This window comes from Papaver somniferum, unplaced genomic scaffold, assembly GCF_003573695.1.
Source record: "Papaver somniferum cultivar HN1 unplaced genomic scaffold, ASM357369v1 unplaced-scaffold_24, whole genome shotgun sequence".
NCBI lineage: Eukaryota > Viridiplantae > Streptophyta > Magnoliopsida > Ranunculales > Papaveraceae > Papaver > Papaver somniferum.
This window is the reverse complement of record NW_020634374.1, coordinates 4,414,987-4,430,699: the sequence shown is the minus strand read 5'-3', so window position 1 is coordinate 4,430,699 and position 15,713 is coordinate 4,414,987. Positions and strand designations below refer to the sequence as shown.

Sequence of the window (15,713 nt, the reverse complement as noted above, 5' to 3'; positions counted from 1 at the left end):
TGTTATACTGGTGTGCGATCACGTGAATGGCACACAACACGGGAGGAAATATCCTCTGGTACAACTCACTTTGGGTGGAAACATAATGCCACGCATGTCAATGGCACACATACATACTAAAGGTGTTACGACCGCAGTGTGACCAAGCGTGTGAGTGGCACGCCTATAAATAAATTCGTAACATGCAGCAGCCGTTACGAATTTCAAAAAAAATAGTAACGGCTATTGCCTGTTACGAATTTTTCGTAATGGCTCTTTGTAACGGGAAATTTGTAACGGCCCATAAGCCGTTACGAATGCCTGTTACGAATCTGGGAATTTGGTGTAGTGAACACAGACACCAGAATTTTGTTAACGAGGAAACCGCAAATGCAGAAAAACCCCGGGACCTAGTCCAGATTGAACATACACTGTACTAAGCCGCTACAGACACTAGCCTACTCCAAACTAACTTCAGTCTGGACTGTAGTTGAACCCCAATCAATCTCACAGTGATCCAAGGTACAGTTATTCTCCTACGCCTCTGATCCCAGCAGGATGCTACGTACTTGACTCCCTTAGCTGATCTCACCCACAACTAAGAGTTGCTACGACCCAAAGTCGAAGACTTTAATAAACAGATATGTATCACACAGAAAAGTTTACGGTGATAGATAAATCCGTCTCCCAAGAATATACCTATGAGTTTTTTTCCGTCTTTTGATAAATCAAGGTGAACAGGAACCAATTGATAAACCGGACTTATATTCCCGAAGAACAGCCTAGTATTATCAATCACCTCACAATAATCCTAATCGACGCAGCGAAAAAAATATCGTGGAATCACAAACGATGAGACGAAGTGTTTGTGATTACTTTTCTATCTTGCCTATCGGAGATATATATATCGAGGAAATTATTACAATCGTACTCGTAACGATAGAAGATGCAAGATCAGATCACACAACTACAAAAAAAGTAGTATCGGTCTGGCATCACAATCTCAATGAAGTCTTTAAGTCGTTAACCTGGTTTTAGAAGAAGAAACCAAAAGTTAAAGGAGAATCAACTCTAGCTATGCAACTAGTATCACACGTAAGGTTTGGGGATTAGGTTTCCCAGTTGCTAGAGTTCTCCTTTATATAGTCTTTCAAATCAGGGTTTGCAATCAATGTTAGCTTGGTAACAAAGCATGCATTCAATATTCACAGTTAGATGAAAACCTTATTAGATTCAAGCTAATATTTCTCAACCATTGGATCGAAAACTTAGCTTGTTACACACAAATGAAATGTTCAATTTTGGGTTTATGTAGCCGTTCCCAAACATTAACATTTGTTGGTTGAACAATAGTTAACCAAATGGTTAGCCATATGATCACTTTCATATCCACCATATTCTTCTTCACCATAACTAGTTCAATGACTCAAATGAACTAGTTAGAGAGTTGTTCAATTGCTTAGATTTTATGTAACTACACAAGACACAATCGAAGCAAAAACGGTTTGATTCACTCGAATCAGTTCATGAACTTTATAGCCATGGTTTGCAAAAGCATTCCTTAGTTTATATAAAAATGAGTTCAAGAACAACCGATTTTAGATATAACCTGCTCAAGTTCGCGGACTGGGTTCTCGGACTTAAGCTCATGGAAGGAGTTCACAAACTCCAGCAGAAATTTTCGGGTTGAGCACTTCCGCCAGTTGGGGGACTGAGTTCGCGGACTTGGCTCACGCCACATTCCGCTTCTCTTGATCAACAAAGTTCGCAAACGTTGATTCAAGGAATAAGGACTTATACATATATGTGTTTCCATAATAATGCTTATATCCTACCAATGATTATGTAATCTAAACTCTCATTTCAATCATTGAAACATTCTTAGAGGACGTTATGTAGCCGTTATTCACAGACCATTTTTCGTCAGAGCAATTTTCAAAGTGATTGAAACATAACATGACATTCGTCACTAGGTAAAGATGAATTTGGCTAAAGCGAAAGCTTACCAACAAATATTTCGAGAAATAGATAGGCGAGTTAAACTCGGCTCGAAATAAAAAATGTGTATAATGAAAGTCTATACATCATCACGACTTTTGTCTCAAGAGTAGGAGATAGAATAGATAGACTTTTGAGTGACAGATAAGTTCAAGTCTCCATATACCTTTTAGTCGATGAAGAACCACCAGTTCCTTGAGTAGTCCTTCGTCTTGTATGATGATTGACATGGAGTCTTGAGATCAACTACACTTTTTATCCTAGTCCGAGACCTTTAGCTATGTAGGCTAGAAATCAAGACTTATATTTTTGATCACTAACATTGACAAACATGCTTGAGATAGCAACTCATGCGAGTTCGACCGAGCAATGATCTAACAACTTTCTTCCCAAACCATCAATAAGGGCCATGGGAGATTAGGAGTTCAGTAAGGATTTGACGCCGAGAAGAGCTACTGCTTCTTTTATCTTCATTTTTATCTTCTTTCATCATATTTTTTTTATCATCATCTTCTTTTTTTATCTCCATCGACGTCGGTTTTCATAAGAAAAGGAAAAAAAATTCTGAACATGGGTTTTATTTAAACTCGAGTTTCCTACGAGTTATGAGAAGATTCATACGGGTTTGGTGATGTTGATTATGCAATAGCTTGGTTGAGTTCTCGATTGAAAAATCAGGGAGGAGAAATGGAGTTCGCGGCTGTGAAGATGTGGAAGAAATTAGGGATTAGAAGATGGATTTTACTGCAATTGCAAATTGATATCTCCGGTGCCATTGAAATTAGAACATGGGTTTGATTTGAATCTGAAATCGGTAAAAAAAATTGTTTCAACTGGTCGTGATTGATGGAATTCTAGGGTTTGGATTGAAAGTTGAAGAGGTTAATTGAATGATGGGTTTGATTTGATTGTGAAATAAGAAGGTTGTTAAGACTCAGATGAGTTGAGTAGATTGGGTTTTATGTGGTTGGCAGCTAGAGTTCGAATGGGTAGAGTTTGTGGCTATGGAAGGATCAAGAAGGTTGTTAATGAAGAGTAGAGATGGGTGTTGTTGTTTTGCAGTTGAGATGGATCAATTGAGTCTGAAGTAGAAGGAGATGGTAATTAAAAAATGACTATGACAGTGAGATGCATAATGGGTTGGTGTGCGGCTCAGAATTGAGATTGTGGTCTGAGATTAATTCTTGGGTTACTATGGTGTCCCACTTATCAAGGTAAGATCAGCCAATTTGAAATTTAGGGTTCATCTATGGTGGTCATTGAAACCACTAGTTTCCGGTCACGGTTTTGATAAAAACAGAAAATAGAAGGGTATTTTCGGAAACTCAAGGTCCACGTGTAAATTTTAGTCCAGTTGTACAAAGCTACTGACTCAGATAACCAGCCTTAGACAGAAAATGTAACAAGGGGAGGTTTCACTAATTTTATCTTTATAGGGGATGTAACGGAAATTATGATCTTCGCCAGGGGAGGAAACTCAAATTACCCCAAATTTTTTTTATACCACCTTTAAACTACTCAGGAATACTTCAAATTTAGTCTTTTGTTGCTTGGGTTAATCAAAATTCCTTGAAAATAAAATTTTTTATAGCTTGATCTGGGCTAGGTCAAACACGTTCAGCTACAAGATCTGGAGAACATGTAGCCGAACATATCCGCAAGTGAAGTTTCGCTAATGTTCTTGAAGGCACAGGTAGCCAAACTTAGTTTTAATGGAGTTTTTGCTTTGTTCGGCTATCATATTTCCAGAACATGCACACGAACTTTTATTATGGGTTATACGGAGTAATGTTTGGTTTAGTCGAGTCCACCGATTTTGTAGCCTAACTTTCAGTTTATAATAAGCGGAAAAACACGGGTTCGGTTAGGAGAAAAAATTGCAACGTAAACGAACTCAATATATAAGTTTTCATAGTAAAGTTCGGTTAGGAGAAAAGATTGCAATATAACCGAACTTAATATATAGGTTGTCGGACAAAAGTTCGTTTAGCAAAAAAAGTAGCGGCGTAACCGGACTCAACATAGGTTTTCAGAGGAAAGTTCGGTCAGGAAAACAAAAAATTCGACTTGACCGATCTCAAAATTTTTTCATATAAACTAAAGTTCGGTTAAGAGGAAAAAAATTCGACTGAAACGAACACAATAATATTCCTTGATTAAAGTTTCGAATTAAGTTTTAAATTTTTTTTTGACTTTCTTATACAATGAAAAATTCAAAAATAAATAAAATAAGGGGGTTGGTGCCCAGCTTGTTACTAGGTTACCTACCAAATCTCGGTACAAACCATAATTAATTGTTTCTTAAATAGTAACAAATAAAATGAAAAAAGAAATCTAAAATTTAATATAAATAAAAAATTAAAATTAAAATTGATAAAAAAGTTGATAAAACTAATCAAACAATAAAAATAAAAATCATAAAATAAAATAAAAACAATAAAAATAAAAATAAATTTGGTATTCCTATGTTTGAAGAAGTTAGTCGATGCGCATGTTGCAACCGTGCCATGGATATATATGGAGATCATGTTATCCATTGTGCTAGCGAGGTTGGGCTTAAATTCCGCCATGACTTGGTTCGTGATATATTGGTGGATATTTGTTATAAAGCAGTTGTAGCAGCACGCAAGGAGGTTCCCATGGGGTTTTTATCTGACACTGCACATGCCTTACGCCCAGCAGACTTACTTATCTATAATTGGATAAACGACCGAGATGTGTGTTTCGATGTCACAGGTACCTCACCCTTCACCAGCTCCTTCTTACCCGGGAAGGCCATTTCTGCCGCTTTCACTCGTAAGCGTAACAAGTATCAAGATATGTGTTTAGCACATGGGTATGAGTTTGGCGTTTTAGCTTTCTCAACTCTTGGTGAACCAGGCGAAGATACTTGTGTACTCTTGAGAAGATTGAAGAACTGTCTTGTAAGCCATGATGCTAATTACAAAGTAGGGGCTCTCTTTTTCATAGAATATGTATCACTATTCAGAAAAGTGTTGGTGCCCAGCTAGTTGCTAGGATGCCAGCACAGACTGTGTAACCTTTCGACTCGTTTGTCTTAATAAAGACCCCATGTGGCATTCATCCATAAAATAATAATTTAATTAAGTAAAGGGAAAATTTAGTCATTTACACTTACTACGACATCTCTTGACTCTTATCCCTAAACAATGACTGTCCTGGTAACTTAATGGTCCCTAAGAAAAAACCATGGGGCGTAAAAAAGTCGTTGTTTATATAGACCAAACATTGTCAAGGAATAAATACTTCCCGTCAGGAATCCCCTTCTTAACTCGTTCATAACTTGCTACCTCAGCAACAACACCCCTCCTCCCACGCGCTTTTACAAAGTTTTGTTCATGTCCACACCAAAGGTATAATATACCCTAGGCGATGACTGGGGGTTCCCAAATATGTAATTTTTTATACTAATTACACTGGGTATCATAATTTTCACCACCCTGTCAATCTTTTTTAACAATTTTTAAACAATTAAAAAATAAAATACTCTTTTTCTTGTAAAATTGGTTCATCAAATTAATTAAAAGGTTTGAGGCTTACAAGATATATATATATATATAGTATAATATCCAGAATTCTACACATAACATGACGTGAGTTGTATTATATATTATATATGATACATGTGATTCACATATATAAAAATGTTCTTTTCATTAGATACTAGCATCAAATGATATTTATTAGAAAAAGTCGACTTATTTGTTACCAAATTTAAAATACTAGCTTATACAAAAAGAAAATTCCTTAAAAAAAATATTACTCCTACGCAATAGTTTTTATTTGCATAATTTGATATATTTTACTTATGTAAATCTTTTCAATGCAACAATAGAAGAATATATTTCTAAATCCCCATTTATGTTTTTTTTTGCCTAGTATCCTTTAATATTTTAGTATGGCCTTAGTTATGTTTTTCTTTCGTTTGAGGCATCACAAAGTTATCTGCATGCCCATGTAATGATTTTTGTGAGTTTCATTGCCTCACTTCCTTCTCCCCTAATTCCATACAAAAAGAGTAACCCAAACGGTCTAACTACCACTTGAAAGGACGGTATATGCAGCCATGCGAACACATGATCAATTACTCGGTTTGCTTTAATGAACGAATTTTAGATGCACCCTTGACTTCCAAAGTAAAAACGTCTTTGGTATTCCAGATACCCATCGAATTCGTGGAACCCACGGAGATACTGGCCAAGTTCGCCTAAATTATGTTCCTAGGGTTCCCCGGGTTGGCTCAAATTTCTCTATATATACGAGTTTGTTAATATGATGTAATAATAAGATTTTATTGCTCAATTTATCTCAAATTTCCAAATAACTGAAGATTATTTATAATAATATAAATTTTTTTCGTATTGAATGATTAATGGGATAGATGTAACTTATATTTTCGTTGTTAGATTTGAAGATAATATCTAAAATTATTGTAAATAGATAATAATACAAATATAGTTTTCATAACTATATCGTAGTTCTTCGGGTTGGACGGGTTACATGGGTTAGAAATATTTGTGCCCATGCTTGCCCAAATTTATCTCGGGTTCATAAAATTTGTGCCCAAACAGCCCAAAGTTTTGAAATTCTTTGCCCATGTCCGCCCAACCTTCTGGTTGGGCATGCGTTGGTGGGTCAACTCAATCCAAGTCTCACCTCTAGGTACTAGGAAGTGGAATATTATTTTTTTTGGTAATTTCCATATTCGTATTAGAGATAATAGCTGAAATTAATCATATTGGTGGTTTGTCTTATTTTGAGGATAGGTCTACCAAATGAAAAAGTTGCAGGATAAACTAAAGTGTTGGCTTGACATTGAATATGATTACTATAGGTAGAGAGGACAAGATAACACCCTAGCGCTTGTCGACATGAATCCTAGGTATTTTCGTAAGAGAGCCAATTATAGAAAAAGGAAAAACCATATAGAGTATTTGCAAAACAACCTAGGGATCTAACTCATGGAAAGAGTTGGTGTTGCTAATTAATAATCGTAGGGACTATTTTTTGGGTGAAATAAAAACTCTTAAACCAACTATTTATACGCTCTGCAAAGATGATGACAAACTTTGGAGTTCCTTAAATTAATAAGTGTTGGCTTTCATGTTAAGAAAAAAAAGTGTTGGCTATCTTCAAGACATTTAAGGAATTATGTCACTAGTGACTCGATTAATAGAAAGATTTTAAAAATATGAGGTTGGAGACCCAATATATCTACAGCTGGAAAAATTACTATGATCCAAACTGTTACCTCAACCTCCAGCATTTACCAAATGAACTGCTTTAAAATCCCAAAGGGCACCTGTAAAGAGATTAATGTTATACAAAGGGACTCTTCTGGAACAAAGAGCAAGATAAATCTAAAGGCTTATTCTGCATTGCATGGGATGCTGTCAACAAACCAAATGATCTAGAGGGATTGGGATTCAATAATATGGAGTATTTCAATTTAACTATGATTTCAAAAATTGCCTGGAGATTAATTGAAGAACCCAACTCTCTCTGGAGCAGCACCATCAAGGCTTCTCATTACCCTAATGAAGTTATCAGAATGGATACCAAGCCAAAAAACACTGATTCCTGGATATGGAAAAGAATTCTGGAAGGCATCTCTTGCATTGAAAAATACTATATCTGGAAGATAGGGGATGGCATTAATATTCACATTTGGGAGGATAAATGGATTGATAACTTACCTGACATACTCCAAAAAAACCCTCAATGCCCTTCAAGCCTCAAAACTGTCAATCAACTATTCAATACCCATGGAGAGTGGGACACATGTATCTTAGCTCTCTGGTTTACCCATGATATTCAAAACCTCATTATCCAAACTTATCATAATCCTAACTCTGAAGACATTATAAGGTGGAGCTTAACTCATACAAGGAAATTTACTGTTAAATCCCTATATGATAAGCAAATTAATGATAAATACGCTAATGATACTCTCATAGCTCCATGAAAGGAAATCTGGAAACTTGAAACTACACCAGCTATTCACCTTTTCACATAGAAGTGTGCTCAGGGCATCCTCCCAACCAATGCCAAGTCAGCCAGCATCTTCAATTACATTGATCCCATATGCACCATCTGCAAGAATGCTCCTGAAGACATCACTCATGTTCTCTTGGCCTTCCCAGCTGCCTCTTATGTTTGGGCCAAACTCTTTGGGGAGAACCATCAACTTTTCATTGCTTATGGATCCTTCCATGATTGGTTCAACAGATGGTTTCATTCTAACAATCCTATTGCTAGCTGGAATGCTACCTTTGCTACTATTTGTTGGTTCTCCTGGAAAGCTACACGTGATTTGGTCTTCAGGAACATTAGCCCTACTGTTGATTCTACTATTCTGAAAATCACTCAACATTTATGCACCTTTGGTAGAGTGAATCATAACCCAGGGCATATTATTAATAATCTCTACTACCAGGAGAATGCCAATGATCCGAATCTAAGACTTAGTAGTCTGGTCAGAACCAAGAAAGAAAAATTTGGAATCAGCATAAACATCTTGGAAGTAAACAATATCATGGCTAATAGTGATTTACCATCTTATACTAACTTTGCTTTTGTGGCACTTTCTTTCTCAGGTCAATGTGCGGGAGTAAGGAACATCAAAGACTCTACAATTGGTCTCAGCAGAGAAGACAGAGCAAGCAGAGGAACTCAATTAGCACTGACCTGGGGCAAGGAAATGCACAAGACCAATATTGATTTTGCAGCAGAGGAAGAAGAAATATTACAAGCCATTCAGACAGGATACCAACTAAAAGTTCAGGAAAGATTTCAAGGAGGTTATACTCAAAGTTATGACAGGAATTTTGAAGCAATTGACTTTGTTTTAGGCAGAATTATCAAGCTACCTCCACAACAAAACACCAGTGCTGCCAACTTAGCTACGATATTTAGTCATTCTCCTTTAACTGGAGAGGTCCAAATCTTAACTTACTTTTGACAACATTACAGTCTTTCCCAAACCCTTTTTTTTTGCTAAGAAACACCACCATTCATTAAGAAACAAGAGAGTTACAAATTACACTAAGATTTATCTTCCTGAACACACCATCAAGAATATTTGGAAGAGAAAACCATAAACCCTTAAGATTGTTTTTCCTAGCCCGTCGCGCAAGACGATCCGCTAAGGGGTTATTCAACCGCTTTATATACATAACATTAAAGGAAACAAAATTAGAAATAGAACTCCAACATTGCTCCAAGAGGTCTTGGCTTCTCAAGCCCACTGAGATGTTGCAGCCATTCACAAAATGCACCAGTTGGAGACAATCACTAACATACACCACGTTGGGAAGATTCATCTCTTCTGCCCAAGAGATGGCAAAACTAAGTGTAGCAGCTTCAGCTCCCACTGCATCTTGAATCAACCCAAAGTCCGAGCGCACCTTTCTTACATTCCCCGCAGCATCACACCAAATAACACCAATTCCAAAATTAAAATCCTTGAAAGAGCCATCTACAAACATAAACTTTTCCGCTTCATACTGAGGAATTTTGACATTGTGTACAAGATTCATAACAGTAATCCTTGGATCAATGTAAGAATTTAACATTCTCTTGATATCAACAATGATCATGTTCATATCCAGAGAAGCACTCTTGAAAACTACATCACACCGCAACTTCCATATAGACCACATAACAATAACACCTATACTAGGACAACCAACTTTAAAAGGAGAAGCACCCAGGCTTGATTCATGCCAATATAAGAAAATATCATCAACCTAATCCAAATCAGTAGATATCAAATGCTGAAGGGAAATAATGAACCAAATACGCAACACTACAGGGAAGTTAACAAAAAGATGCATCACAGTTTCATCATGAACATTACAGAAAGAGCATAGAACATTCATATGAGGATTGTAAAGCTACATAATGGAATTAACTGGGAGCATATGAGCAAACATTTTCCACATAAAAAACTTAAGTTTCGGCAGACACTCAATATCCCAGACTTTCCTCCAGAAAGTGGAGTCTTCAGAAGAAGGAATATCATTCATATAAATTTTATAAGCAGATTTGATGGTGAACTTACCATTCCTAGTATGAGCCCACATAAGCGAGTCCGACTGCGACAAATTCAATCTAATAGACTTAATTCTAATAACCTCATCTGGGGAGAATAAGAGGTTCAGAAGAGGTACATTCCAACAGTTATGATTATAGTCAATAAGCTCAGACACATAAACAAATTCATTACAAGCAGTATTCATGGGAGAGGGAGGAAGAGAAATCCCTGGAATCCATGAAGCATTCCAAATGGGATTAATCATCTCATTATTTATTTTAACCACTGAGTTAGCCTTTATAAAGCTCAACCCCTTAATAATGCCTTTCCACATCCACGGAGCGGAATCAACAGCCTTATCACTCTTTAGAAGATTCTAGTTAGGGAAGTATTTATCCTTGAGAAATCTAGTAAGTAAACTACCCTGATTCTTCAAAATTCTCCATCCCAGTTTGCAAATGAAAACCCTATTAGTAGCAAAGTAATTCCTAAGACCCAGACCTCCATTAAGTTTAGATTTCCCTATATCACCCCAAGAGCGAAAGTATGCAGCATGCTTAGGATTCTTTTTATCCCACCAAAAAGTGTGTTGAATCGAATCAATTTTACTAGTAACTGTTTTAGGAAGAGGAAAACATGTCATATGATAAACAGACAAACTAGAAAGTACATGCTTTGTAACCACAGTTCTACCAGCTATGTTCAAATTGGATTTTTTCAAAGAATTTAATCTGGCATAGAAATTATCAATGATAAAACTAAAAGACTTAGTTTTATCCTTACCAATAAATAAAGGTGTGCCTAAGTATTTTTCAGAACTACTGAGAAACTTCATGTTAAGGGCCTTAGATAAAATCTTGACGTGTCTATGATGCATATTCCCACTAGTAATAAACCCAGATTTATTAAAGTTAATTTCCTGACCCGACGCCTTTGCAAACACATTAATAACCTTTATGATATTCTTCGCATAAGTGACAGAAGCTTTACAAAACAACATGCAATCGTCTGCAAAAAAAAAGGTGAGAAATAGAGGGACTATTTTGCCTAAATCTAAAACCCTGAATCAGATTTTCATCCTCAGCTTTAGAGATAAGTTGAGATAAAACATGCATACAAAGAATGAAAATATACGGAGAAAGACAGTCACCTTGCCGAATTCCCCGAGAAGGCAAAAAAGACTCACTTGGTGAACCATTGACCAAAACAGAATAAGATACGGTGCCGATACACTGAAAGACTAACTGGCACCAATCATCAGAGAAACCCAACTTTTTAAAAACAACAATGATAAAAGACCACTCAAGCCTATCAAAGGCTTTAGAGAGATCAAGCTTGATAGCCATATAATTATTCTTCGATTTCTTATTTTTTTGATTTAAAAGAATGCAGAATTTCATGAGTGATTACAATATTGTCATGGATCTTCCTATTAGCAACAAATGCAGATTGGAAGGGAGAGATCAGAGAATCTAGAAGAGGTTTCAACCTATTAGTCAAAATCTTAGATATAATCTTATACACACAATTTGCTAGACTAATCGGTCTAAAATCATGAGGAGAGGCAGGGTTTTTTATCTTGGGGATCAAAGTAATGTAGGAAAAATTCAGTTGTTTAAGAAGGAATTTGTTCCTAAAAAAACTCTGCACATGAGAGACAACATCCTCTTTAACCGTATCCTAATTATCCTTGAAGAACCCAGGAGGAAAACCATCCGGTCCCAGAAAACTCCAAGGAGCCATCATGTTAACAGTGTCCCAAATTTCTTGAACTGAAGGAGTAACAGTCAAAGTTTCATTCATATCCTCATTAATCAAAGGAGTGACAAACCTTAAGGAATCATGAGTGTCCTGGACACTAGGGTTGGAAGAAGTAAAAATCTTCTTAAAATGTCTAGAAAGCAAGTCCGCTACCTGGTCTTTATTGTCAATCCAGTTCCCTTGATCATCTCTAATTGTATGAATGGTATTGTACATGTTCCTCAGTCTAAAAATGTTATGAAAGAAGCTAGTATTCTTATCATAATGCATGAAGTAATTAATTCTAGACTTTTGTTTATAAAAGCAATGTTCAATTTCATACCAGTAATCAAGCTGATTTGAATAGTTCAAGATATAACCACCAATCTGAGGAGAATATGGCAAAGCTTGCAATTTTTCTATTTCAGCATTTAACTTTCCTATTGTAGTTTTGATGTGACTAAAGGAGTTAACATTCCATTTGATTAAAATATTTTTCACATGACTAAGCTTATTTGCAACAACAAAGGAAGGGGAGCCATTGACACCATGAGACCAAGAATCAACCAGAACTTCTTTGAAATCAGGGTTAAGTTGCCAACATTTAAAAAAATTGTATCGGATATTAACATTCCTCTCATAGTGGAAGCATTTCACCAATAAGGGGTTGTGATCAGAATAAATCCTACCTAGATTTGTGACTCTAGTTTGAGGAAGAACCGAAAGCCATTTATCATTCATAAAACTACGATCCAACTTTTCAAAAATTAATTCTGCTGGGTTCTTATATCTTCTATTGCACCAAGTAAACGGGTTGCCATATGAAAAAACTTCATTCATATTCATCTTAAGTAAACTTTCTCTAACAAAATTCGGAGGAAATGAAGCATCAACATTACCACCTTGTTTTCCAGAACTATGCAATATGAAATTAAAGTCGCCAACTAGCAACCAGGGGTTATTGTTATTTGCTAGCATGTAATTTAAAAATTTCCACTGATTCCTTTTACCACACACTGATAAGGACCCGTAAATAAAGGAAACAACACAAGTTTTGATTGCAGGAGTGATGTCACACAGAATATGAATCATACTAAGGGAGGAACCTAGAACTTCTATATTCGACTTAACAAAGTAACCTAAAGCAAGACCCCCGATTTACCAACCGACTGAAGGAAAGACCAAGCATCAAACGGTAGGTGATGAGTGTATTTTTTAACAGTGTTTGTATCAACCATAGTTTCAAGCAGGCAAACAACATCTAGTTTATACTTTCTAACTAAACTAAATAAGTGTCTCCATTTTTTGTCAGAGCAGCAACCATTCATATTCCAACATAAAAACTTCATCTTTGATCACAACAATAACTTAAACAAGATCGAAGCAAGATTAAAAAGAAGCAAGCAACAGCAGCTAGAAAGACGGAGAACAAGCAGTATAGGAAAATAACAGACAACTTAAAAAGAGGAGAAAGTTAAAGAAAAGCAAGAGTGACTTACAAGGTCATGAGCTAAGGAGGTATCATCGGCCAAAGAATCATCATCCATCATCATGAGGTCAACTTCGTTTTCGAACTCTTTATCAGTTATTACTGGTTCCGGTGGCAGAGTGGAAAGAGGATATGGTTCCAAAATAATGCAGTCCTTGGTTTCATCAAAACGAGGAGGAGCACTCAGTTCTTGCTCAAAGGGATGAGGCAGAGATACACCAGCGGTGAAGTTCACTTCAGCAACAGTGCTACAGGAGAAGCTAGAAGTCGTCACCACAGAATGCGAGATTGATGAGGAAGACGTGGCCCAGAAAATATTGCTCACAGAGGAACTTAGGCTAGCAGATAAACCAACACTCCCTAAGTTGAAAGCAGCAGAAGCATGTGGCGAGAATGGAGGAGCTGAAGAGAACGAGGGACAGAAAGGTGACTGCATTTCATCTGAAGGAGGAGAGTGATTACTAGCCTCTAGGTATACTGATTCAAAAACAGTCTTAGGTCTTTTCCCCTTCCTGTCATGAACATCCTCATTGCTGCCAATGGAAAAGTTATCAAAATGGGACGCAAAAGCTGAAGTAGTCTTAGAAGACACAAAAGGAGTCGAAGAAGCCAAACGGGTCACATGAAGAGGCTGAGAGTTCGACGACTCTCTAATAGTCAAAGCAGATACAGCAGGCAATGCATTAGAGAGAGCAAGAGGGGAGAAAAGTGAAGCTTTGTTACCAATACTCCCAGATGGCTGAAGACAAACCAAGAATACAAAAGGCTTCGAGTGGTCCATGAAAGCCGAGCCAAATGACGAACCACCAGACTTGGAGCCTTCACCAGTCTCAGTATGAGACATCACTTTGGTGACAGCGAAGCACGACGAGAAGGCGAAGGCAAAGCTCTAACAAAGATCCTTGACTGAGATTCCCTGCATCTTTCCTCATTATGATACAATACAAAGCATTTTTTACAGGCTCTAAACGGCAACTTAGGGTAAAAGGCTGTCATATAGTAGGGTCTCTTTTTAGTATTAAAGACCACTTTCCTAGTAAGCAGTGTTCTCAATGGGACCATCATCTTGGCTTCAAACCAGTTACCAGCTGGGGAGACTGCTGCCACGAATTTTCCAAGATGATCAAAAACCTCACGAACCTTACCAGCATTGACAAGATCAGAGTGAATAGGAATCTGCACAGGCATAAGAGTGACTTCCCAAACAAGATCGAAAATCGAATCCAAATCCCCTAAAGGTTGAACAGCGAAAAACTGGCCAAACACCAAGGTTGGCCTAGCATTGAAGGCAATGTCTCTATCCTGACTCTTTCTGAACATCACCACAAACAGATTTTGCATTTCCATACCCTGAACATAAGCTTTGGCCAGTTGAAAATCATTTGACTCAATTGGCCAAGCCCTATTTGGATGATGTTTGACAGAATTTTTGAGATAACTACGGGTATCATCACACAGAAAAGCAGCAAATCTAAAAGGGAATTCTTCTATATCCTCATCACACTCAATAACTCTCACTTGATCAGCTGGAAAATCCATTAATGAAACACTGACTAGAAAGTAACACTTAGCTACACTAAAACTTGCAGGAATGCTGAATACAATTGCAGTAAAGTGAAAGGGAAATATGAAGTGGTATAAATAGATACAGAACTGCAAAATAAAGCCTAAGTAAGGTAGTTTGAGCATGCAACATTGCAATAAATCCTCGTACAAGACAATTAAGGGAGAGAGAATGAGAAAACTCAAGAAATCAATCACATCTCCCTGACAAACAATTGAGAACTGAGAGAAATTGGATAGCATGTCTGCAGTAATGGTTGACAACACAATTTTTAAGAGACTAACAATAAATGACAGGATAGTAACTGAGCAATATTCTTTATCCTCAAGCACAGAAGATCAAATGACTCATATTTAAGAGAAATGATTTGCCAAGTATAACAAAGCTTCTGTGTAAGCCACCCTAGAGAACAAGTTCCTAAGAATAAATAAATCCCTTGCTTCCAGAATTAAAATTAAGATTCCCACTAATGATAAATAAAATAACCATTAAATAACAAAACACAGCTTTTAATGTATTGAAAACAGCTTCTGGGTAGAAAAACTTATCACCCTTACACTAATCTTGTTACGGAGCTACTTATACGAGGCACAAAGCATAACCCCGAATGGAGAATCAATCACCAGACCCTCAGAAGGAACACTTCCAGATTATTTCCTTTACAATAATAACATCTAATCCCTACATTTAGTAGGATCTCATAAAATATCAGAATCATCTTCATCAGAATCATCTTATCAAGAATCTTAAAATAAACAGACTCAAGTATTCATATATCATAACCAGAGAGATTGAGAGAGAACCCGAATCCTTGAGCCAAATCCAATCACAACAGCCAAGTCTGACAAACAAAAATCACTGTTGATTATATAACTCATGATGATGAA

At 36.7% G+C, this 15,713-nt stretch overlaps 1 protein-coding gene across 1 annotated transcript; it reads right to left on the bottom strand.

The window, feature by feature from the left end:
- Positions 1-9,014: 9,014 nt before the first annotated feature.
- On the bottom strand, positions 9,015-11,379 carry LOC113340944. Its single transcript, XM_026585993.1, has 4 exons — positions 11,184-11,379; positions 10,457-11,041; positions 10,134-10,261; positions 9,015-9,746 (listed from the first exon to the last, which is right to left on the bottom strand). The coding sequence occupies exons 1-4, from the start codon at positions 11,377-11,379 to the stop codon at positions 9,015-9,017; spliced, it is 1,641 nt and encodes a 546-aa protein (XP_026441778.1).
- Positions 11,380-15,713: the final 4,334 nt, after the last annotated feature.